Source organism: Orussus abietinus, unplaced genomic scaffold (genome assembly GCF_000612105.2).
Source record: "Orussus abietinus isolate OABI.00-Male unplaced genomic scaffold, Oabi_2.0 scaffold2, whole genome shotgun sequence".
Classification (NCBI taxonomy): Eukaryota; Metazoa; Arthropoda; class Insecta; order Hymenoptera; family Orussidae; genus Orussus; species Orussus abietinus.
Genome location: NW_019396012.1, coordinates 3,037,881 through 3,061,991, shown reverse-complemented (window position 1 = coordinate 3,061,991; position 24,111 = coordinate 3,037,881). Strand labels below are relative to the sequence as shown.

The 24,111-nt window shown below is 47.7% G+C and overlaps 3 protein-coding genes across 3 annotated transcripts in view; 1 reads left to right on the top strand and 2 right to left on the bottom strand.

The window, feature by feature from the left end:
- The window catches only part of LOC105700448 (Down syndrome cell adhesion molecule), a 112,895-nt gene that overhangs the window by 10,244 nt on the left and 78,540 nt on the right, over window positions 1-24,111 (top strand). The gene's annotated exons all lie outside the window — the stretch shown is intronic.
- LOC105700538 (glutamic acid-rich protein) lies at window positions 2,770-5,804 on the bottom strand. The gene is made up of 2 exons (XM_012426462.2): window positions 5,240-5,804; window positions 2,770-3,326 (listed from the first exon to the last, which is right to left on the bottom strand). The coding sequence occupies exons 1-2, from the start codon at window positions 5,726-5,728 to the stop codon at window positions 2,976-2,978; spliced, it is 840 nt and encodes a 279-aa protein (XP_012281885.1). The 5' UTR covers window positions 5,729-5,804; the 3' UTR covers window positions 2,770-2,975.
- LOC105700537 (protein TsetseEP-like) lies at window positions 13,433-14,678 on the bottom strand. Its single transcript, XM_012426460.1, has 2 exons — window positions 13,754-14,678; window positions 13,433-13,568 (listed from the first exon to the last, which is right to left on the bottom strand). The coding sequence occupies exons 1-2, from the start codon at window positions 14,631-14,633 to the stop codon at window positions 13,537-13,539; spliced, it is 912 nt and encodes a 303-aa protein (XP_012281883.1). The 5' UTR covers window positions 14,634-14,678; the 3' UTR covers window positions 13,433-13,536.

Here is a 24,111-nt window from a genome sequence, read left to right as displayed (position 1 = left end):
ACAAAAGCCGGAAGGAAGTAAAATCCCGGTGCGGCATCGCGGATGCGGAACCAACGGAGCGAGGAGACGTAGAAACGTCGGCATTTCCGCCGTTTCGTAAATATTCGCAAACGACGAGCCGACTGTCGATCCGCTTCAGCTGTACCGGGCGCGGGTATTTCCCCGGTTTGCGGAAAAGTCGCGCCGTAAGAATAAGATCTCTCGTAGGTTAGGAGTCGAAGTTGCGGGTGAGATCCTGCGATTCGGGGCGAGGAGAATTTATCCTTTCCTGGCGTCGTTTCGAAATCGAGAAAACTGGTCTCTTTCTCTCTCTCCCTTTTTTCCCCCGAGTATCGGGGTCAGCTTCTGGGGCGAAAATCGAGAAAAATCGCGGAATATCGCGCGCGGTCCGTCGAGGTCGAGGCGTGGAAAGTTGTGCGACGAGGGGGAGGGGGATAAAAAGTAGAAAAAGGAAAGAAAAAATCGAGTCAAACCGAAATCCCGCGAAACAAACCAGTGCCGTCGACAGGACAGTCCGCTTGCGGTGATTTACCTTATGGCGGAATTATTCCGCAGAGATTGGTGAGTCGGCGATACCCCGAGTAAACGCGGCTCGGAAAAATTGTTAGACACGACCCCTTTCGGTTCGACCTGACGAATGGGATTTTGGAAAATATTCCCTAGGGATCCCAGTGGTTCGGATCCTGGAAATATTCCCGGTTAACCAGGTTGCTGGGTATTTTCGCGGATTTTTCCGCGACCATTTCGTCGGGCTCCAAGGGAGGTGATTTCGGGGTGGCTTTATCCGAGTTCTCGGGCCATTTCGAAAAGTGCTGCCCCTCGCCCTGAGAGCACTCCCAGCTGATTTCGATCCAAACCCGGCCAGCTCGATTCGGCCCCCTCTGGAATTATTCGCAGTATATTAAAGCAATAGCCAAATTATGTCGCGCAGCGGTCGAGTTCACAGGGCCGCGGGGAGTTCGCGTTTACGATTATTATTGCCCAAGTGGAATTAGCCTTCTCGCGCCGAGAGCGTATTTCACGGCATTGCGGGAAATATCGGGATTTGCGCTCCTAGTCCGTTTTTCACGCATTAGCCCCGGAACCACGCTCGCGCCATTTTGGAGAACACGCCGGTGCCATCTTGGAGAACGCGAGGCTGTTGCGCAAATGACGGCGACAAATCCTACAAATTAACTATTATTATCAATCTTCCCCTCTAGGCGTGGTATTCTTTATATTTTGATATTTTACTTCGTGAAAAGTACACAAAATGGCGTCCGGCTCGCCTCCAGGGGGTCGGTCGAATTTTTCCATTAATTGTTTCGCAACTCCCAGGAGCCGCTTCTCCGCTCCGTCATTATCCTGCCCTCGAATCCTCCAGGGCGGAGGGGGCCCGAAAGTTTCGTTGCAGTTCGTCAATAAGATTCGAGGAGCTAATTAAAGTTTTCCGAAGCGAGTGCGCGGGCGTCCCTCGGGAGACAAAGTTGTCGAGACGTCTTCCCTGGACGTCATAGGCACGACCGTTCCCCGGGACTCCGATGCGCCGAAGGACTCCTCCCGAAGGACGGAGATAGGAAACGAGCCTGGAAGAGTCGAGGAAATCCCGTGGAACGTCGACCCTCCCCTTCGCACCCTGGGGATTCCATGGGAACTGCACCGAGGGCAAAACCTACCTTGTACCCCCTGTCGCTCGGTTCGGCCGACGCAACAGGTGCAAATGCATCCCCGGTTATATTCCGCATTTCCCGAAATCGAATGATCTCGTATATCCGTATCTACATACGCGCATATTATATTTATACATATATTTCCTCTCCGATTTGCCTCCACCTCCGACGTTCGGCAAACATTCCCAAGAACTTTACCCCTGAGTAAATCCACCCCTAAGAAAATTTCTCGGGTTTTATATCCTGCTTTTAAAAATTCGTTTATAAAAATCATACCCCGGGACGGGGCTGCAGATCTGTTCTCCGGAAAGAGGAATCCGACGCGAGGGGCTAGAAATCCTTCGGTATAAAATATGATACCAGTGTACATATATATATATGTATATAAATCAGGTTTCGGCCGTAAAAGTGTCGGTAAGCCGTAATAAAGCGCGATACGCCGAGAAACTCTCCCGGTATTTATCTAAGATCGTTAAAATCCATTTCTCTTGTCGCGAGCAAAGGCTGTCGAGGCAAGATGTCGCCGGGAAAATGGCCGATCGGACGATTCGTCACGTGCCGGGGTGCAGCTGCAGCTGCAACCCATCGCGAAGAAACGTCCACCCACCACCCACCGCCCACCCTGCCCCCGGAAGCTCGAGAAAGTCGGCAGTTTCGCGGAGCGATGGCTCGTAACTTTGGCGAGTTCTCGCGGGCCGATACGTCAACCGGAAGCTACCGTCGAACGCACGACGAGGGACGCGGAAAACGCGCGGAAAGCGCATTGCGGGGCCGTCCCTGAAGGATTGCCGAGGGGGGAGGGGAGGAGGCATGGGGAGAATATGGCGCAGCTCCGGGAAGAATAAGGCTTGAATATCAAAGAGGCGAATGTGCCCGGGTGTGTATACCGCGTCAGGAACTACAGGTCCCACCTGATCTGGTATTCCGCTCTCGGGCGGTATTACAGGGTCCTGCAACCTGTCCGTCACCGTCGCAGCTTGACGATAGCGATTGGCTCCCGCGAATGTAGATTATTCCCGGTTCGCCGGCTGGAGAACGCCTCCGGGAACCAGGAACCTTGGGATGGGTCCTGAGAAAGGGAGGTCACGGAAATGGGGCGAGTCTTTCGGGTATCCTTGAATAGATCCTACTGTCTTTTATTGTATCGGGGTGCGTTTATCGAATTATTTACTTTTTATTTCAACGTCCTCCTGGTCGATCTCGAAGAGGTCTCTCTAGGTGTTTCCTTCTTTTTTTTTTTTTCTTTATTTCTAGGGGATATCTTTACACGCCTTTATACCCGACAACCGCGTGATCTCGCGCCGTATTTATTAATTTACAACCAAGTTAGACAAAATCTCTGACCAGCTTATACATATCATATAGCAGCCCGAGCTCGGGTCGGAAGAGACCCAAGCATTCCTTCGTCTTCCTCAAGGCAGCCGTGGGGGTCTTCTGATCCTCGATCTGGTTGGTGCAGCTGATCTTGGCCTGCTTCAGGGCCATCATACTGTCCTCCAAATCGGTGACATTCTGATTGAATTGTCTTAGCTCTTCTTCTTCCTCAGGGGAGAGGGGCTCCTCTTCTTCCTCCTCCTCCTCCACCTCTTCGTATTCGTCGTCGTTATCGGGGTCCTCCAAGTCTCTGGACTGATTGTTCCTTTCCTCGTCTTCCTCGTTCTTCTTATCGTCCTTCTTCTTCTTCTGGTCGCTCTTATTCTGTTGTCCTTTCTGTCCAGGGGAGGAATTTCCTCCACCCCCTCCACCTCCTCCACCTCCACCTCCTAACCCACCTCCTAACCCACCCCCTATTCCCGCACCTGAATCAGCAACTGCCTTTCCTCCTACCCCCAACAACGTTCCACCTGTTAGTATGATGGTTGTTCCAGCACCTGCAGCACCTACACTTCCACCCCCACTGGATCTATCCGAACTCGAAGAAGCAGGTGTTCCTTCTTCGTTTCGTTTCGGCACCCACTCTGGTTCTGGCAGAGGAGCTGGCTTGGGCAAGGAAGCGATTCTTGGAGGTTCTTGCTCCGGTTGTTTCGGGGTCTGCGACTCGAACACCCCCGGGAACCACTGGTCTTCTGCTGGGGTTGTCGTCGGTACCACCACGACTGGGGTGATGGCGATGGGAATCTCCACCTTGGGCTTCGGCGTCGTGGTCGTTCTTCTTCTGGATAACAATCCTTGGCGAACGCGTTCGAATGCGTCGTCGGCGGAGTCCTGGCTCTCCACCATGCTCGTCCTGGCCGCCACCACCAGGACTATGGTCGCCAGACTGACGATGCTAGAATGTCCCATGGTTTCGACGCATTCGCGGATTCCGGGACCGTGACACCCTCGGATTAACCGGACTCACCTCCTGCCGTCGCGTTTTGTTGGCCGGATTTCGTGATCAGTCGTGATATCGGGATTTTATCGTTCCCGCGTGGCGTGATTCCAATCTAGTTCCGGGTGCGAGACCAGGATTTTATGGCGCTGATTATTTTTTTTCCTGGAGATTGTCTTGGCTGGGGAGGTGTCGTGACGGACGGCTCTTTAATGGCGTCTTCTTACTAGAATCGCCTTTGAAAATTTCAAATTCGGCCTTGTAATGACGTCGGCCCTGTAAAGGTAGATCCGAATTTTCGAGGACAATGTAACAAATTCGTGTCGAAATTACCATCTACGTTGGTGGTACTCGAAACTTGAGATTTTATTCCTACCCCAGGCTTCTCATGGGTTTCCCGATTCTCCAATTAATTCCAATTCGCATGATATTTAATTAATTAAACGTGTAATTACATGTGAGATAGAGATTGAAAATTTTTAAAGTAAACTGATCTCGTATTAATTTCAAACCGGGGCTGCACGAGCTTCAGAAATAACTTGCGTTGTTATGGACGTTGTATTATAACAAATGTATAATCTACTTTTACGACGGACGTTGAGACAACACTTTAAGATTCCAGCGTAAAAATATTTTCTTCGCACCTAGGTTGCGTGTCTACAAGGAAGTTAAACATATGTCATGGAAGGTGGAGGGGTAAGACCAGATGCAAATAGCAAAAGTTTCCCACAAAAATATTTATTTCTCTCCAGTCTAAAAAGAAATCGTTACAGGACACTCAGCGATTAGTTTCTCTTCATCATGGTGCTTCCTCTTCGTCATCTCCCTTCGCGCCTTAACGTATCTTGAGCTTCTCGCTGTCGTAGTATCCCACGCTGTGTACTATTCTTTTCTGCTGAGAGAGTCGGTAATTATAGCGGATCAATTTCTCGGTCAGGTCTTCAAAACTCAGAATATCCGCCCAGCCGGAGATCAACTCGTCCTGCATCTTATAAAGGTCGAGTAAGGCGTTTTTCGCTTCCTTCAACTTCTTTAGCAGATCGGTTTTGCCATTATACCGCAAATAATTTTCGGTAGTCGGTATCGGTTTCTGGATATTTCCCTGCCATAGTTCTAGGTAACCTTCCACCTTCTCTTCTTCTTTCTCCCGTTCGGCAAGTTCCTGCTCTTCATCCTTTTCCTCCTCCTCTTCCTCCTCTTCCCCTCCCTCGTCATCGTCATCGTCCTCCTCATCGTCATCGTTTCCTCCGTTATCGAGATCGAAGTCGTGGTCATTGTCATCGTCCTTCTTTTTCTTCTTCCTCTTCTTATCTCTCTTGCCATTCCTTCTTTTACCATCCGGACCGTTTGGCTTCTTCTTCTTCCTCCTCCTGATCCTCTTCTTCTTCACTCCTCCCCTCGCCCTCCTCACCCTGCCGTACCGTTTGCTCTTCCTAACCGAGACTTTCGAACGTTTGACCGACTTTGTCAGGTATCCGAATCTCGGTGCTGGGTCTGGAAGAGCAAGCGGAGCCGCATCAGGACTCGGTCCACCAACAGCATCGGACTGAGCCCCTGCATCCGGCTGCGCCGCGAAGTCCGGACGAGCGACGAGTCCCAGTCCTCCAGACGATGGCCCTTGCACCTCGAAGAAGTTTGCAGATGGTCCACCCCGTTGTAGATCAGCTGGCCCCAAATAGGCTCCCCGTGATCCTGAGATAACCCCCGCGATGAAGGCCGCGACGAGCATCGCCGAGGACACCCCCGTCATGGCGGTGCGTCTCCTCATGGTCGTGCGAATCCTGGTTCCTTTAAACCGACCTCTTCATCCTTCTGTCCAGGTTCCTCCTGGATACTCCCATTTATGAGGTCGATTCGGCGTGACCGGATATGCGGTCGATTATAGCCAATATTTCAGATTTCATTAGACCTCGCGACTTATCACCACGACGGACGTTATCCCCTCGTGCCTCGAGTGTCCAGGAATCGTGCGGCATATCTTATCACTCTGGAATACGGTTGCCGTCAGATTTCGTCGGTCTGATTTTTTCAACTCCATCGATATCCGCAAATTTGATGTCCCCGTCAGGTTTTCGGGGTCACGTTTTCCGCAGACCAGAGTAATGCGCCCCTGCGCGATTTGACAAATCGTCCCTCCTTCCTCTCCCCTCTGTTTCATAGATGATATCCGGCTGATTTCGAGGTTTTTCTTCGCTTTTTCTGCAATTTCTAGCCTCGCGGCATAATAAAGGGGAAGTGGAAGGCAGGAACTTTGGCAATCGTTTTTATGGTTTCGGGGTTTTCAGGAGAGAATTTCTAATCTACGCGCCCCCAAGTTGGCTCGTCGTTTATGGCAATTGACGGGGTGCATTTCCGGGGGTCCCTCGAGATGGGGTTCATGCATGAAATTTTCAGTCGGAGGAAAGAATTCCGACGCGGAGAGCCGGTCGGACTTCAGGTTTCTCGAGGAGGGGCGCAAAGAACCAGACAGGGGTGGAAATTAAACGTTCTAATTTCAATAACGACGCGATCTCCCGCTGCGGCCCGTTGGGTGCCTTTAACGGGGCTGCGTAAAGTCCTCTTTAACGTCTCCTCGTTATTTCCGCCCGTTAATGGTTTACCGGGGCTACGCTTCGGCCGCCATGGGGGAGGAACACCCGGGAAGACGGGGAAGTTCCGTCGACCTACTCGTAAATTTCTCGGGATACTTCGAACCGAATAAGCGTATTCCACTACGGATGATATCATTGCAAATTGTGGGGGTGACCGAGGGAATCGAGGATAACCAGGAATTAAGGCGATGCGAAAGTGGCATCCGAGTGGTCAATCGTTGATCGGACATTTCTACGACCTGGGTGTACCGAATCGCTTCGGATTTTACCAGCATTTTGTAAAAGCCTCAATAAAGGTCCCCACGCCCATGAAATTTAATTATTTATCAAAGTAAATAGAAATGACAAATAATTGGAAAATAAGCTAAATTTCACGGGTGCCAGTATCTTTCGCCCAGCCTCCACCTTCACGGGGAAAAATTCCCGTTTTCGTCTACGGTATGATCCTCGATCTGAGACCCTATCCTTGACCTAGGGCACTATCTCGTGTCCCTGACCTAGGTAACGCAGATACCTTCGATTTTCCTCGAATTTTCACGGGGTAAAATTCCCCCCAGCTTCCAAGATCGACGCGTACGCGCCTCCCGGTTGGTAGGGCGTAATTGCGAGTCGCTCGGCGAAGTTCACTTCGGAATTGCCACGTACGCGAGAGCCGGGTGAACCTTTGAGCGTTTCCCGTAATTTCGGGCCGCACTCGCCGGACTAAATGTCCAACCAGACACGGCAGCGATTCCGCGATAGCATGGTCCAATTTTGGACCAATCCGCAATTTGGACCATCGCCCGTTGGAAGCGGGTTCTGGGCGCTCTCGGTGCTCTCTCGGTGCTCTCGGTGGTTTAACCGGGTATCCTGCGTACATCCCCTGCACCCTGTCTCCCACACTTCGTCTCGAGTGTCCGCACACACTTCCGGTGCGCTCGAATCGCCGATATGTTGCCGATCGACGTTTTCGAAAAATCTGGGATTCGAAATAAAGGGAGAAACGTCCATTCGGTCATTTGGAAATTGGCCAAAGAGGGCGGCTGACTGCGGTGCGTGCGTCGGGCTCTCTCTTCGTGTCCTTGCGAGATTAACTTTTTCCATTTTCTGCGGCGCGTTCGCGCACGGTTCTCGGTACGATTTTATACCCAGGTTTGTTATTCTCGATGCGTGGGGGGGATTTTAATTTTTTAGCGATTTCACTCGGGCTTTTAATTTCCCGAGGACACTCGGACCTCGAAATGGGAGAGTGGGCCGGGGCGGGGGAGCGATCGATCGATCATTGTCGCGAACAGCGATTCGCGCGATCGGTGAACAATGCCCGAGGTCCAGGAAGAGGGGGCGGTTGGGTGGCGGTGTTTGTGCCGGAAATAAATTTGGAAATTCGGAAATTTGCAGCTTCGATGGATAGGACGCGTGTTGGTTTTTCCTAGTTTCTGGATTTTTTAGGTTTTTGGAGGGTCTGGGATTATCAAGATATTCGAAATGAAGGTATTGTCTGTATCGGTGCATCCTTAACTGGGTCTTGTCACGTGGAAGTGACTTCCCGTCGGGCTACTTCGAGTCATTAACGTTTTCTCTGATGAGTTTACCTCGGTTCTTCTCGATTTAGCTCTCTCGCCGTTTATCGGCGTCCGAAACCCGGAGATCCGGCTCTTCGGCGAGGCGCGAGATGGGATCGCGAGTTTCAGGGAGGCGGAACTTTATTACGATTCTCATTACCGCGAGTCGTGGGGGGTCCCGAGGTGTTCGGGACTTGGAATTAAAGTGACGTCCACGAAGTCGCAGGAAAGTGGGAAAATGGACGGGAAGAAAGGACCGGGACAATGGGACGGCGATCGAGCGCTCATTGGATCTCTTCGAAGCGACGCCGTGAAGAAAACGCCCCTTCAGGGTCTTTAACTTAATCCAGCTCCAACCAGCTCCCATCTGCATCTCTCGATCTTGGTCACGCCAGTCGATACCTAAATATCGATCGTTAACCCCAAGATCATCCTATTTATACTACCATGCAAAATAAGGAACGAGACCCATGGTACATTTGACATCTTTATTATCAACAAATGGACCATGAAACGTGAATTCGAACTGCATTCGAGTCATTTACTCCTCCTCTTCCTCCTCGACTTCTTCGTCCTCCTCCTCGCCGTCGTCATCATCCTCCCCGTCGTCCTCATCTGCGTCGTCGTACACGGTCTCGTCCTCTTCTTCGTCATCTTCAGATGGCCCGTTAACTGCGTCATTTATCGACGTAGCTATGCTCTCCAGATTGTCTGCAATGTCCTTCGCGTCGCTGCTGGCTTTTCTCAGTTTTCGGAGTCGCTGGTTCAAGGTGGTCTTTTTCGGCCCTCGCCTTCTCCTTCTCCTCCTGGATACTTTTCTGCGTCTGTTTGTTCTTCGGAGTTTAAATTTCCTCTTTGGCGTTTTCGTCTTTACTATCTGTTTGAGCACGTTACTCTTTTTGACTTTGGGACTTGCTTCGGCCTCGGCCAGGGCTCCAGGGTCCGCATCAGGGGCCGCTTCGGCTTCGGCTACGGCTTCAGGGTCGGCTTCTGCTACTGCTTTCGCTTCAGCTTCGGCCTCAGCTTCAGCTTTGGCTTCCGCGACCGCTTCTGGGGCTGCTCTTGGAGAGGCCGCGACAAAGGCGACCAACAGGGCCAGACAAATTAAAATTAGTCTACTGTACTTCATGGTTGTGACGTCTTCTCGACACTTCCTGAAGTTAGCCTCGGCGGCGACTTCTTTAATGCCGCAAAAATCGTGTCATCCTTATCGCTCCGAATTCCCTGGTCCCGATTTTCAAGCTTTATCAACATCCGCGTTTTTAATATCCTCGTCACGATTTCCGGAATCACTTTTTTTTTTATAGATCCGGGAGAGCTTCCGATATCGTTTTCATAATTTTATGGAATTTTCCTATATTCCCTATGGTCTCGATTTTCAAGCTTAATTAAAATCCGCGTTTTTCATATCTTCGTCACGATTTTCGGAATCACGTTTTTTTACTGATCCAGGACAGCTTCCGGTATCGTTTTCGTAATTTTATGGAATTTTCCTATATTCCCACGCGAAGGAAAATAATTCTTGGCCGATTCGGAGGAAATCGCGTGTCTAAATTTTGATTAAAAAATGATAGAACTTGGAAAAAATTATTTAATCAGACCACTTTGTGTTACTAATGCTATCTCGCATCCTCGTATTAGGATCTTGGTCTAGACCACATCGATCCAAATTATTTTGTTTAATTTACCGATCATTTGATAATTTGTGTAATATGTTAAAAATCTATTTGTGCATCCCTGACGTTGATTAAAACATGGACATTGAGGAGTGGAGGGAACCTGGGTCGAAAATTCAAATAACAAAATAGGGGAATTTCGTCATCAATTTTTATTAAATTACCGAAAGGTGTATATATAACAATCGATTGAAAAGAGATTAACCATTAATTAAGCACGTGTCCTTGATAGCCTGATCCAGCACATCTGTATCCGTAATCTTGCTCATAATTTTCTCGCATATCTCCTTCGTGGTTACGAAAATCTTCGCGATATAGTTCTTCATCTCCCTTACCAGGGCCTTTTCCTGGACGATCAGGTCGATGCATTCTCTGGCCTTCTTCTCCATCTCCTCTACATACGTCAGTTTAGCAACGGATCGAATGCACCTGATCTTCTGTTGGAAGCTCGTCTTCATCAGGTCCTCCTTCATGGCGACGTTGTGGTTGATGGAATTTACAACCGTGGTGATGGCGTTCTCGTTCTCCTCATCCTCGTTCCCTTTTCCACCGTCTTCGGCATCCTCATCCGAATTCGTATACACCTGGTCCGCGTCTTCTTCAGAGTTTGCATTGTAACTTTCATTGGAGTCTACATCTTCATACCCGGAGCCTTCTTCCTCGCTGTATTCTTCAGCATCCTCGTTGTCTTCGTCGTTCTCGTCCGAGTACTGGTTGTAGAAATCATCCAGCGTTTCCAAGCTTCGCTGATTCATCTTGTCCTTGTTCTGTTTCGTCTCCTGGTCCTTGTTCTGCTTCATCTTCTTCCTCTTGATCCTGAGTCGCTTCAGTCGCTTAAACCTCATCTTCGACCACTTCTTCGAGCCGAACCTTCGCAGCATCTTCAGGCCTGTCTTCGTGAAGAACTTTCTGACGGTGCCCATCACCATGCTCAGTCCAAATCTTAAGGCCAACCTCTTCATGATGTAATACGTGCCCATTACTGACACGCCAAACTTGAGGAGTCTGAAGAGGGTGCTGAGGAGTCCACCGCCACCTCCACCTGCTGCCGTGTGCAAAGCCACCACGTCCGTGTAGTCATTCCAGGACTTCTCGGCAGGCGAGACATTTGTATTTCTCTGGATGTATCTTAGCAGTTCCTTGTTCCCGAGGGCGTTTATCAATTCGGCGTCTGTGATGTCCGTTTTAAGACACTTCGGCTCCACCCCGGATATCAGGTCGATTATTTGGATATAGATTTCGTTGCTGTTGTCTGGTGGTGCATCGCAGCTGCTCGACCTGATGGGTCTTATTTGGACCACAAGAGGCAGAAGAAAGAGGAGGAACAAGTGATTCCTCATGTTTCCTCTTTCAACAGCCCCAGACAATTGACTACCCCAACACCTCATTGACCACTTTTTATGAACATCTTGCGATTAGCTATGCACGATTATTGGGTTGTTATCAGCCCATATCGATTGCTTCCTTATCATGGATCCGTGCTGAAAAAAATTCCGAGAGCAGATTAAGACTTTCAGGGAAATCAGAAAAAGCTCAGTGATTTTCATGTTTCCGAGGAGACTCTTCAGGGATGTATCACCGTCGTTTACAAATATTTATGATTAATGGCCTGGTCACGTAGAGTAGATCCGGGAAAGTGGACTTTTATCAAATCCTGATTCCCTAAAATTACGACCACGTTTCAGATTTTATTTTGACGTGCCTGGATCGTTTTCAGAGTTTGGATGTTCTAAGCTTTTTTTAATCAAAGCGAAACTGGATATCCTAATTTTTGGGGGTTTGGCCCCTTTCGCGATATTCTGCAAGGAAATAATAAATATTGCGAACTAGTAGAAAGGGTATCAAGAATTGATTAGGTATGTCGGACAATGATGCGTCCTTCCTTTTCTACCTATCCTAATAAATGGGACCAATAAGATGATACAAATGAACTCAGTCTAAAAAAGCCTTTTTTCAACGTCAGGCGTGTTTCGAACTCATCATGGTCATGCTGGATTTGAAAAGAAAGAAAAAAGATAAATCCATTTTGTTGCTTAATTACAGGGAGGTTATGCGATGTCAGAAATAAAGACAGCTTTAAAGGAAGCGTTTATTTTTCATTCCAGTTTATAATAGTTCAGATATTCTAGACCTTGAAGAACAATTTTTTGCGATGAGGCCTAACTTTCAATACCACTTCCTATACTTTGAGTCCTCTTCAGAATCTGGGGCTCATCCTTCGACCTCATCGCCTTCTCCTCTTTCACCTTCGTCTTCTTCGATCACGTCTTCTTCAACTTCTTCCACTTCTTCGCCTTCGCCCTCTTCGCCTTCTCCGGCTTCGTCTTCGCCTTCACCTTCACCTTCACTTGCACCTTCCCCTTCTTCGCCTTCACCTTCTGCCCCTTCGCCTTCGCCTTCACCTTCTTCGCTTTTTTCACCCTCTTCAGGTTCTTCGCCGTCTACAGGACCAATGTTTTCGTCATTTTCTGTACCCCCAGATCCGGATTCTCCATTTTGGGCGTTGTTCTTGTCCACCCATGGCTGGATTCCATCGTTTATGTTCTGCGAGATTTCGCTTCCAGCTTCAGAAAAATTCTTCACGGCATCGATGAAATCGTTGATATCGGTGTGCCTTGTTGGTTTAGGTTGACGAGTAGGTCGTGGTCTTCTGGTTGGACACGGTTTCTTGGTCGGTCGTGGTTTCCTAGTTGGCCTTGGTCTTCTGGTTGGCCCTGGTCTTTTGGTTGGTCGTGGTCTTCTGGTTGGTCGTGGTTTTCTGGTTGGCTTTGGTCTTGTGCTTGGTCGTGGTCTTCTGGTTGGCCGTGGTCTTAGTGTAGGTTTGGGCGGTCGTGGTCGTGGTCGCGGTGGAGGTTTAGGTTTGATTTGTTTTGAGTTTTTGTTCTGGGCAACAGCATTAGCATCGGCTTCAGCGTTGGCTTCGGCATCGGCCTCGGCCACGGCATCGGCTTCAGCAACAGCATCGGCTTCGGCTTCGGCGTTGGCGTCAGCAACGGCTAAAGCGTTGGCATCAGCATCTGCTTTTGGTCCGGGCACAGCATTCGCAGTAGCTCTCGCCTTGGCTGCAATAAGGCAGGCCAAAACCGCCAGAAAAATAAATAAAAGTCTGGTATACCTCATGCTCTTGATGGAGTTCTTCAGGAAGTGGTCACAGTCGCTTCGAAAGCAAAAATTTCGCTTCGGGGAACGGCTTAAATTGCTTTCTTCCTAACCATATCGGACCGTATTCCAATCACGACGTAATCGTAATGGTCCTTTCGTGACGGAGGATTCGTGACCTTTCTAATCGTCTCGAAACCCCGCTTATCAAAAATTTCAACGCCGAGAATATTGCATAACAGTCGTATCGCAATATCGCAATAACAGTCGTATTTTTTATTTAAGCATTTCAGATATTCTGATAAGGTCGTTTTCGATATATTGACTTTATTCGTTACTACTTGACCAGATTTTACAAGAAGCCGTCAGTATTGTTGCATGTTACCACCGCAGGATCTTCAGGACATTGCCTTGGGTGGGTTGATTTTTTTCTGATCATACATAAACTGTGATGAGGAGGAAAGGGAAAATTTGGTGTCTAAACATTTCAGTGCTAAATCCTTTCAGGACATGGGCCAAGTTATGGCATATACGCTATATATTAATGGTAGAAATAAAGACAGTATAAGGGAATCATGCATTTTTATTTCCGTTCATAATGGTACAGATTCCCTAGACCTTGAAGAACAATTTTCATGGGGAAGTCTTCATTCTTGTTTATCATTAAGTTTATTCGGATTCGCCGTCTTCGTCTGCAGCATCTTCATTTTCTCCTTCTTCGTTCCATTAATGGTAGAAATAAAGACAGTATAAGGGAATCATGCATTTTTATTTCCGTTCATAATGGTACAGATTCCCTAGACCTTGAAGAACAATTTTCATGGGGAAGTCTTCATTCTTGTTTATCATTAAGTTTATTCGGATTCGCCGTCTTCGTCTGCAGCATCTTCATTTTCTCCTTCTTCGGCTTCACCTTCCTCTCCTTCTTCAGCGTTTTCGTCCTCTTCACCTTCTTCAGCGTTTTCATCCTCTTCACCTTCTTCAGAGTTTTCATCCCCCTCACCTTCGTCAAGGTTTTCATCTTCTTCCTCTTCTTCGGGGTTTTCATCTTCTTCACCTTCTTCGGAATTTTCATCCTTCTCACCGTCTTCAGGTTCTACGGGGTTTTCATCGTCGCCATACGTATCGTAGTAGTTCTTGTAGTCCGGAGACGGAGTGTCTATATCGATATCTAGTGATCTAGAAGTGGTTTTTGGTTTCGGCTCTGTTGGTCGCGGACTCGGTCTGGGTCTTTTAGTAGTTCTTGGTTTCTTTGTAGTTCGTCGAGTCGGTCTAGGTTTTTTAGTCGTTCTGGGTCTCTTTGTAGGTCGTCGGGTTGGTTTAGGTTTTCTAGAAGGTTTTGCCGGTCTCGGATTAGGTCTTTTAGAAGGTTTTGGCGGTCTTGGATTAGGTCTTTTAGAAGGTTTTGACGGTCTCGGATTAGGTCTTTTAGAAGGTTTTGGCGGTCTCGGATTAGGTCTTTTAGTAGGTTTTAGCTTTTTCTGAAATTGCCTTTCCCTTGATAACTTTCCTAGGTCTGACGTCTTTTGTAAGTTTTCTCTCGGAATTCTTATCTTTCCCGGACTTGGTGGTTCTGGTTCGGCACTGGCCTTGGCTTCTGGAGCGCCCGCTGCATTTGCATCTGCTTCTGCTTCGGCATCTGCTTCAGGAACTGCTAAAGCCTTGGCTTCAGCTTCCGCTTCCGCTTTAGGCGCAGGTTTTGCCCAACCAACGGCGAGGCAAACCAAAATTGCCAGACAAATTAATAGAAGTCCGGAGTACCTCATGTTCCTCGGGTGCGTTTTCTGGTTTAGAGAGACATTTCACCTGATTCGGAGAGACGGCTCTACATCGAGCTTTATACCATTCTCTCAAGACCACGTCGTTACTTATCCGTTTTACGAGTTGATATGGTTATGGGTAATGTCCTCCTCGTGGTCTGGATTCGTGTCTCAGATGATTTGGAGACAACTTTTTTGTCGTAGCATTAATTTCCAATTGTTATGCATTTTACAGGTTATTCGGGTGTATTATTTAAAAACGATAGTCGAACATTTGTTTCTGGGCATTCCTGTTGGCTCGGTTTGCGTTAACTGCGAGATTTTTATTTGCCGTTACTTGACGATTATTTAACGGAAATTTGGGAGTGTTGCGAATTTTCTGTTAATAATACCGATGTGGAGAGAAAGAGGGAAAGTGCTGTTTAATCATGTTTTTTAATTGCAAGGAATTCATGGGATGATACATAAAGATAGCTCGAGGGGAACGTTTATTTTTTTTTATTGTCTTTCCTAGGAGATTTAATTAACAATTTCTTCCGGAGGTGTCCTTTGGTATACTTAATTTATCTTACTACTTATATTTTAGGCCTGCTCTTTCTGAATCGCGTTTCTAGGATTTATACGTCTTGACTGTCTTCACCTTACTCGCCTTCTCCACCTTCTCCATCTTTTCCACCTCCGCCTTCTTCGCCTTCTTCGCCGTCTTCGCCTTTTTCGCCTTCTCCACCTTCTCCACCTTCTCCACCTTCTCCCCCTTCTCCACCTTCTTCATCTTGCCCACCTTCTCCACCTTCTCCGTTACCTCCTTCATCATTCCCACCTTCTCCGGCATCTGCATTTCCTTTATCACCTCCGTCACCGTTATCATTTCCGCCGTTTCCGTCACCACCATCACCGCTTTCGCCTCCACCATCGTTTCCACCTTTTTCCTCGTTTTCGGGAGGACTAGTATCACCAGTGCTACCACCGTCTCCATTTTGAGTGGAATTTCCGTTTCCTTCATTATTTTGCTTATCTTTATTCATCAATGGACCAAACGTGGCGTTTAAGTTCTGTACGATTTCAGATCCAGCTTTGGTTATGTTCTTCACGTTATGCACGATGTCGCCGAATCCAAGTCTCGGTGTCGTTTTAGTTTGAGGTTTTCGAGTAGTTCTACGTGTAGGTTTTCGAGTAGTCCTTTGCGTAGGTTTTCGAGTAGTCTTTTGCGTAGGTTTTCGAGTAGTCTTTTGCGTAGGTTTTCGAGTAGTCCCTTGCGTAGGTTTTCGAGTAGTCCCTTGCGTAGGTTTTCGAGTAGTCTTTTGCGTAGGTTTTCGAGTAGTCCTTTGCGTAGGTTTTTGAGTGGTCTTATGCGTAGGTCGTGGAGTAATCTTGGGTTTTGGAGTGGTTCTTGGTTTCTTAGGAGTGGTCACCTTGGGGCTAGTGGGTTTCACCCTGGGATTAGGAAGTTTCACCCTGGGGATGGCAGTTTTTCCCGTATTCTTTCCAGCTTCCGCTTCCGCTTCGGCATCTGCATCGGGATCTGCCAAAGCCTTGGCTTCAGCCTTTGGTCCAGGTGCAGCTTCCGCTTCAGGTTTTGCCCTAGCAGAAACGAAGTAAACCAAGACTGCCAGGGAAATTAGTGGAAGCCAGATACACCTCATGATTCCGGAAAATGTCTTCCGGGAAAAATGACGGCCGTTCTGAAGCGGAAGTCTTTCATCTGGCGGCCTTTAAACCAATCTACTGGTGACCATTTCGTCCTGTATCCATTTTACGAGGGAATCGACGTCGTTACACCTAACGGCTTCCTCGATATCTCGAATTCGTGTTTTTACCCCGATCCCGAGGAAACGTCTTTATCGCAATTCGCGGAGTATCGCGTATAACAAGTGTCGGTTTTTTTATTTTAATGCACTCTAAGCATTCCGGAGTATTCATTTGGGTCTTGCCTCTGCGTTATTTATGACACTCATGTTTGTTACTACTTTTTTTTACCATTATCCTGGCAGCTAGGAAGCCTACCAAAACTGCCAGAAAAATTAATACAAACTCATGATTTTTTAAGAACTACTACAGAAATTACTGCTGCCTGAGAACGAATGTTTTCCATTGTTGTCTATCTTTATATTAATCCTTTAAGGACGATACATATATCTATTTCACGAGTGAATGGTTCCCGATAGTGTCTTCTGCATCGCTCTAGATAAATTACACATAATTGTTATTTTATCCTGGCGTAAATCATAATAGCCTTATTTTTACAAATTTCTACGATGAAATTTCATTTACACCGCATGTCCACAAAATGGCGTCTGGCTTTAGTTGCAGCAGCGTTGAAATTCTTGTAAACAGAAACGAGGAAAATCTAGTAGGAAATGAAGAATGAAAGCGGGGAGGGTGAAAGGACTCTCTTCAGGATCTCATGTATTTCTTCAAGCTTCTTTATTATCCGTATATCTCTCCGTACTCGAAAATATTGCAAAGTAATACCTCCTAGATCGTAACCGTAAATTGATTTTTACAACGCGGCCCTGCCACCTCTGTTGTCATTCGTCTGCATTTGCATCCGAGTCCAGCGGAGTTGGTCTTCCGAAATTCTTCTATAATTATGGATTTTCATTTTCTAATCCGCTAATGGAATTCTGCTGTATTTCTCCTCGTACTTGAATTTTTTCAGCAGCATCGTGACGTACAGCTCTTGACGACGCAGGAGATGGTTGCAGTAATCGTGCTTCTTCTTCAGCTTCTCTTCGTCGGCGAAGTGCATCCAATTTGTCCGACATATCCCCTGCAGGTTGATGGCTTTCTGCAGATCCTTCCTAACGTTTGGTTTGACGACCGCCTTGTTCGTCTTCAGGTATCTCTTGGAATCCTCGTCGAGTTCCTTCACCTTCTTTTTCCTCCATTCCAGAGTTTCGGGTGAAATGGGCTTCGACATTGTTTTGGATGAATCGTAGATTTTCCCAAAAACTATTTTCTTTTCGGGGACCCAGTTAGTGTCACCTTCATCCGCTGCAACGTGCTGCATCTCCAAGGAGATGCAGAACACGAGGAGCAAGGCCAAAAGTGGCATCAGACCGGAAGTCGAGCTGCGTCCTGAAAATTCCTCTTCAGCAACGAGCGGACGTCCGAGCCATTTCAACATTTTCCGGACACTGGTTATGTCACTTTGCTTCCCACTCTTTATGACCATCCTCCTGGAATTATCATCGTGCTCGCGTTATCGCGATTTTGACACGCGGTCACGACCTAGAGGTCGTAAAATTTCTCCACCGACATTTTCCGATCAACCGAGTCGCGCTCTTTAAATCTTACATTTATTAATAATTCTTTAGCCCTTCCATATATTTTTTTTCCCAGCCATTTTTTAGGATTTTCCCCGTATCTTGAGATGCAGGACCGAACGTTCTCTTGCAGCTTATCGCCCCGAAATTAATGATTATATTTAACAACTTGTTTTACCGAGGGGAAAAAAAATGAGAACGCACGGGGGGAAATCTCGGGCGAGTTAGAAGTTTCGCGATTTGTAAAGAAGTCCAGTTTTTCGATTTTCGACGGCCGCGTTTAACAAAGTCTCTTGCATATTTAGAACGTGCTCGCATTTGTCGAGTTTCTTCTCCAGCGAGTACTCGTCGACGACGTTCATCCATTGTTTACTGCAGAGTCCTTGATTGTTGATGGCGACCTGGAGCTGCATGACGGTGTTTTCTCTATATTTCTTCAGCTCCTGGTTCATCTTTCCGAACAGTTCATTGCGCGTCTTTGTCAACCACAAATGCTCATCTACCGTAATCGCGTCCCCCTGGTAGATGGACGTACCCTGGTTATCGTCGTCCGGAGTTGCAGTCACTTTCGGGTCGAACTGCAAAATGGCGAACAAGATGAAGACCACAGGAGAAAAAAGCGTCATCGCGTGGTCGTTTCTTCGAGCACCGACAAGGACTGGTTTAGATGTCCACTTCCGACGATTTTCAATCCCCCGCGATAATTTCCCCCTCCTTCCTCAGGCTTTAAAATTGACACTTATCAGCTTGCTTTCGTTGGTCACGATTTTCAAAAAATCGTCACGCACTTGACGTTTAAATTTCCCGCTACCGAGCCGAGCATCGCAGACTTGGCCTTGACTCTTTGCAGAAAATTACTTCCACGCTCTTTTTTATTTACTATCGCTCATGCCGATTTATTTCATAAATTCGAACGGAGGATTAGACCATTGAAATGCCTTTATTTATTTAGCTGGCGCAAATAGCTGTTTATTTAACTGGTTTTCGGCGCGCTGGTTCGTGTACTTGTCCAGTTCATCCAGAAACATTTTCTCACATTTGCATTATTCTTTCAACTTAACATAGCTACACTGTCAGAGGGAGGTGGATTAAATTTCTACACATCTTTCCAGACCTTCAGAATTTTATTTCACGGTTAGCGATCGTTTACATTCGATTTACATTTGCATTTCTTAAGGTTCTCGGAGTGGTTATTCAGGATCAGTGCTTTCGGATTACTTCCCACGGTGTCTTCTTCCCGCTCGAGGACGAAAAGGTGGAGTTCATTACTTGATTAAATTTCCTTTTGAATTGTTGGTACGGTGCCGACCGAGATGGTCCCGCAGCATCCTCGGACTCTGCCATCTCTTTAGAATTGGTTTCAGCTTTCGTCGATACCACAAAAAGTACCAACAAGCCAAGCAACAATACCCCTGTAGTTTCCATGACTCCGGAAAAATGTCAAATGTCGACCATACTCCATAGCATCCGTCATTTATATAAAATTTGTCGTGATTGCACCTTTCGAAGATTGTCGCTATCTCGATAGATATCGAACGGAATATCTAAAATTATTGCAGTAAAAACTGGACTCTTTACCATAAATTGTCTTCTGGAAGTGGCATAATTTACTCGCTCGTTTCATTTTTTGGTTTTGCGATCGCTTTTGGACCCGAGTGAAGCCTTATTGTCATCCTGCTTCTTGTCACCTTCGGTCTTTTTTTTTTTCTTTTTGTCCGCCTTTGCTTTCGCTGCCTTCTTCTTTTTTTCTCTTTCTTCTTTCCGCTTCCTTGCTTGGCTCTTTCTTATTTGCTTACGTGCAATGCGTGCTGCTATTCTTGCTGCAGACAGTGCTCCTAATGGATGTGCGATTGGCCCAGGAGCTGGACCGGAAGCCGAAACTGCAGTTTCGGAATCGGCCTTCACATTTGATACCGAATTTATCGACCATACGAAAAGAACCAATAAACTAAACAACCATGTCAGTAAGATTTTCATGGCTGACTCGAACGTCGATATTCCCTTGCTCAGTGACCAATTTCGGTAAAATTACGACACTGGCCGAAAATTGAGTATTTAACCGCCAGTCTCTCATTTCCTAACCCATAAATCAGTTGATTGCAGCTATCAGCCCCCACATAAATATAAAATTCCTAACCTCCACCACGATTCTCCACTTCGTGACATTCAACATAATTTGGACACCATTCCGATACTAATATCCTGTTAAAAAAAAAATTCTATAAACTCCTCCCGGAAGTCAATGATTACTGCCCGAAGTCACGACTCGAGGTGCACGAATTGTCCTGATAAGAAATCCTATTTTTTTTTACAGAATTGCCGATTGATAAAATCGTGCAATTTTGATCTTATATGTCCTCCTTGGATTGTGATCGTGGATGAAAAATTAGGAATTGCCGGATTTTGAATAACTTTCATGTTATGGGTCGTTTTTGTCGTCCCGATTGCTTGAAGATGTCGCTCCAATTTCTTATCTCCGGAAGAAATCCCGGTGTACGTGCGAAACGCTGTACAGGTACTTTCGCGGATTTCGCGGAAATGCAGGAAGGTTCCTTGCTGATTTAAATTGCAATGCACCCGCTGCTCCGTTTCGGAAAGATTAATTTCCTTCCATCTCCGCTAAGCTCTCCCCTGGTCTCAGGCCGGATTAAAGATTACGCGGAAAATCGCCGGGCGTAGAAAAATGTGCGGATGGGGAGGACAGACGAAAGAAGCGCGAAGAGTTCTCGTCCGAGGAGGAGGAGCGAAGTTCTGGGGGATCGGGACTCGCATCGAAAATATATTTCCTCGGGTAGTTGTCCTTTATTTATTGCACGAACGTACCGGGACCGAGGCAGGATTTAGGGGTCCTCGGATGGGCTTTACTTGCATAATGTAGCAATGCAGCGGAAGGGTATTATGAAACTAGGTTAATGCAAGATGCTGCGTCTTTTTATTCTTTCACCTTCCCCGGTGTCATCTTAAGGCGATGCAGGAGCAGGACTGGTGCCGGCAGGTGCGGCTGCCTCTTCGTCATTCTCTCCAGGGTCGTTCTTCCCTTCGCCCTGGTTCCCATAGGCCACGGAAATGACGGGGCCGAGGTGGCTGTCGCTTTCGGAATACCCCGAAACCACTATTTCCGAGCCTCCCGATCCTTCGGGTTCCTCTTCGTCGGTCTTCAGCTCGTAGTCGCTCAGAGCATACTCGTCGCCGCTCCCTTCTTCGATATCTTCATCCTCTCCGTCCCCGGGAGCATCTTCGTCTTCCTCGTCCACTTCCTCGTCCTCTTCGGCGTTCTTTTCGGCATCTCCTTCAACCTCCCCTGCAGAGCCCTCCTCGCCCTCGCCAGTGGATATGACTTTATGCGCGGTTATGGAGAAGTTGATCCCATGGCCTACGGCACCTTCACCGTGGGCTTCTCCTTCTTCCTCGCCCTCCCCGGCTTCTTCGGCTTCCTCCTCACCTTCCTCTTCGGCATTGTTCTCGGATTCTCCTTCGCCCGTCTGAGTACTTCCAGCTTCTCCTTCAGCTTTTCCTTCAGCCTCTCCTTCGACCGTTCCTTTATTTTTGCTTTCGATCACGACTTCGTGTCCCGTCTGGCTGCTCGCTACTTCTCCCGTTGAGGTGCCATGATGGAATCCCAGTCCGAAATTCAGGCCTAGACCACTGTCCTGAGGTTTCGCAGCCTGGACCATGGAGTGGACCGACCCGGCCATGTCCTTTGCATGAGAGAAAACTTCCGATCCCGTTGAAGCCAAGTTCTTCGCCACGTGTAATCCTGTGTTCAGTTTCCTTTTGATGCTTGAACCCTTCTGAACGTTCACAGAACCCGAGAGCTCGAAGTGTCCTTTTCCGGAGTTCTCGCTGGTTTGCCTGTTTCTCTTCTCTTCCTTCCTGCGCTTTCTGTCATCCTTTCTCTCTTGCTTCCTGCGCTTTTTCTTCTCCCTTTTCTCTTCTATCCTGAGCTTCTTTTCCTCTTTCTTCTCCTTCTTCTCCAGCCGCTTCTCTTCTTTTCTACGTTTCTTCTCCTGCTTCTTCTGTTTGGATATGTTTATTTTCTTCTCGATGCTGATCGTACCTGCCAATCCCAGACCGCCCTTTCCACCGAGCGTCAGTTCCTTTTTCTTGTGCAAGCTGGTCGAGCTACTCTTGCCGTGGGACCCTGATGCACTTGATGCACTTGATGCCTTTGATGCACCTGTCGCTTTATGGGAAACCGACGATGACTTCTCATGGCTTAAGAACGTCGAGCTGCTTTGCTTCGCGCCATGGCTCGAGCCACCTGAACTGACCCGATGTTTGGAGCTGCCAGACCCTGAAGAACCATGTTCTATGTGGAGTCCTATCGGTCTTGTCTTTCCACTCGATCCTCCTCCACTCAGCTCGTGTTGGGAATTGGACGACACGGATTTCTTCTTCACCAGTGTCGTGCTGACGTGTCCTTGTCCTTGGGACCCAGATGATCCCGAAGAGCTCGATGATTCACCTGAACTTGCGCGCCTGTGGGAACTGGACAGGGAGGAATCATGGGATAGGTTGAATCCTATGGATTTGGATGCACTCGACCCTCTTTTGCTTCTTTGCTGAGAACTAGTCGACTCCTCTTCGCCATCGAAGGTCGAGCTGCTGTGTCCAACGTTTCCAGAGTCCGTTCCTTTCCCCCCGGCATTGAGTTCACGTTGGGCATTGACGGACAACGAGAACTCGTGAGTTGATCCTGCGCCCCCGTGCCCCGAGTTCTTCTCATCGTTCTCCAAGTGGGTACCGCTCTTGTGTTCTACCTTCGTCGAGTTGCTGTGTTTGGAACCACTCTCGAAGTGCCCTGAAGACTCGCCTTGGGAGTGAAGGCCACCTCCAACTCCTCCACCGAATTCTACCGTCTTCGAAATGTGAACTGCGTGGCGTCCACCAGAGAGGGAGTGGCTTCCGGAAAGACTTTCAGAGTGACTTCCGGAATGACTTCCGGACTGGCTAAAAGAGTGACTACCAGAAACACTCCCAGAATGACTAACGGAGTGACTTCCGGAGAGACTTCCAGAATGACCTCCACTCAGCTCCCCGGAATGACTCCCAGAATGACCTCCACTCAGCTCCCCGGAATGACTCCCAGAATGGCTGACGGAGCTGCTGCTGAAGTGGCTCCCAGACACCTGTCCAGATGAACCCCCAAATGATCCATGCTTCTCCTTCGTCAAGCTGAGCGACACTTTCTTCCCTCCTCCACCTGAGTTCAAAACGTGATGCTTCGCGATGACGACCTTCTTATGGATCGAGGCAGAATGGGCTTGGTGGTCGTTGTCCGACTCTTCCCCTTTACCCAATCCCCCTGATTTGTGGATGTTGAGGCCGAAGCCGATGCTCTTGTGCGGTAAGGACGCGGATATATGCTTCGATATGCTCAGCTGATGTGGAATCAACGGGTCCGCTTCAGCATTTGCTTCGGCACTTGCTTCGGCATCTGCTTCGGCATTTGCTCTGGCATCTCCCTCGGGTCTTGGGTATCCTCTAACCGTCACCAGAAACAGCAATGCCAGCGTCACCAGGACGCCTCCATTAACGGCAACCATGATTCGTTGCTGAAGTCGATGACAAGACTGGCAATGCCGACCGCGACTCTTCTTTATTATACGCTTTATCGTGAACATTTCGCGACAGAAATTTTCCGCCGGCCCGAAAATGCACTATCGCCTATCTCGTAAATATTTAACGTCGCGATAGAAAATATTTCCGACTCGATTAAAATTTCGGCTCGTGCACGAGCGGGGTATAAATTCGCGCGGATTGCGTTATTCCCCCTCGTGCTGCAGTATATTGCACATGCGACAGGGAAATTTCGAACTGACCGCCATACTTGTGGGAACGAATGTTTAACAACGTTCTAGTGCACGAATTCGCGTCACGACTCGGTAGTAACTATTTTTTATCGGCGTCCTGGCTTCAAAGAAGAAATTCCGGATTTTTTTTTTAACAACGGTAACATCACACTACACAATTAGAGAAGGACATATCATTCAGGTTACTTTATTTAGGTTATGATTGAAGGGGAACGAATAAAAAGAGATCCATCTCGGATGCTGAAACGTTTATTGATACATATGAATTCTCGTCATCAAGGTTATATATTAGTAGTAGATCAAGGTCTTGAAGAATTGCAGTTTTTCGTCCATTGTCATCCTTTTGTCGTCACTTTCGGTCTAATCTCCATGACTGGAGCTGCTGCTGCTGCTCTCACTGCTCTC

Excerpts from the sequence above, each read along its gene's own strand:
- LOC105700538 (XM_012426462.2), bottom strand. The coding sequence starts at position 5,728 with ATGAGGAGACGCACCGCCATGACGGGGGTGTCCTCGGCGATGCTCGTC. Across the intron at positions 3,327-5,239 it reads AGAAGAAAAAGAAGGACGAT|AAGAAGGACGATAAGAAGAA; the intron begins GACAATGACCAC and ends GACCAGAAGAAG.
- LOC105700537 (XM_012426460.1), bottom strand. The coding sequence starts at position 14,633 with ATGAGGTACTCCGGACTTCTATTAATTTGTCTGGCAATTTTGGTTTGC. Across the intron at positions 13,569-13,753 it reads CGAAGAAGGAGAAAATGAAG|ATGCTGCAGACGAAGACGGC; the intron begins ATGCTGCAGACG and ends GAGAAAATGAAG.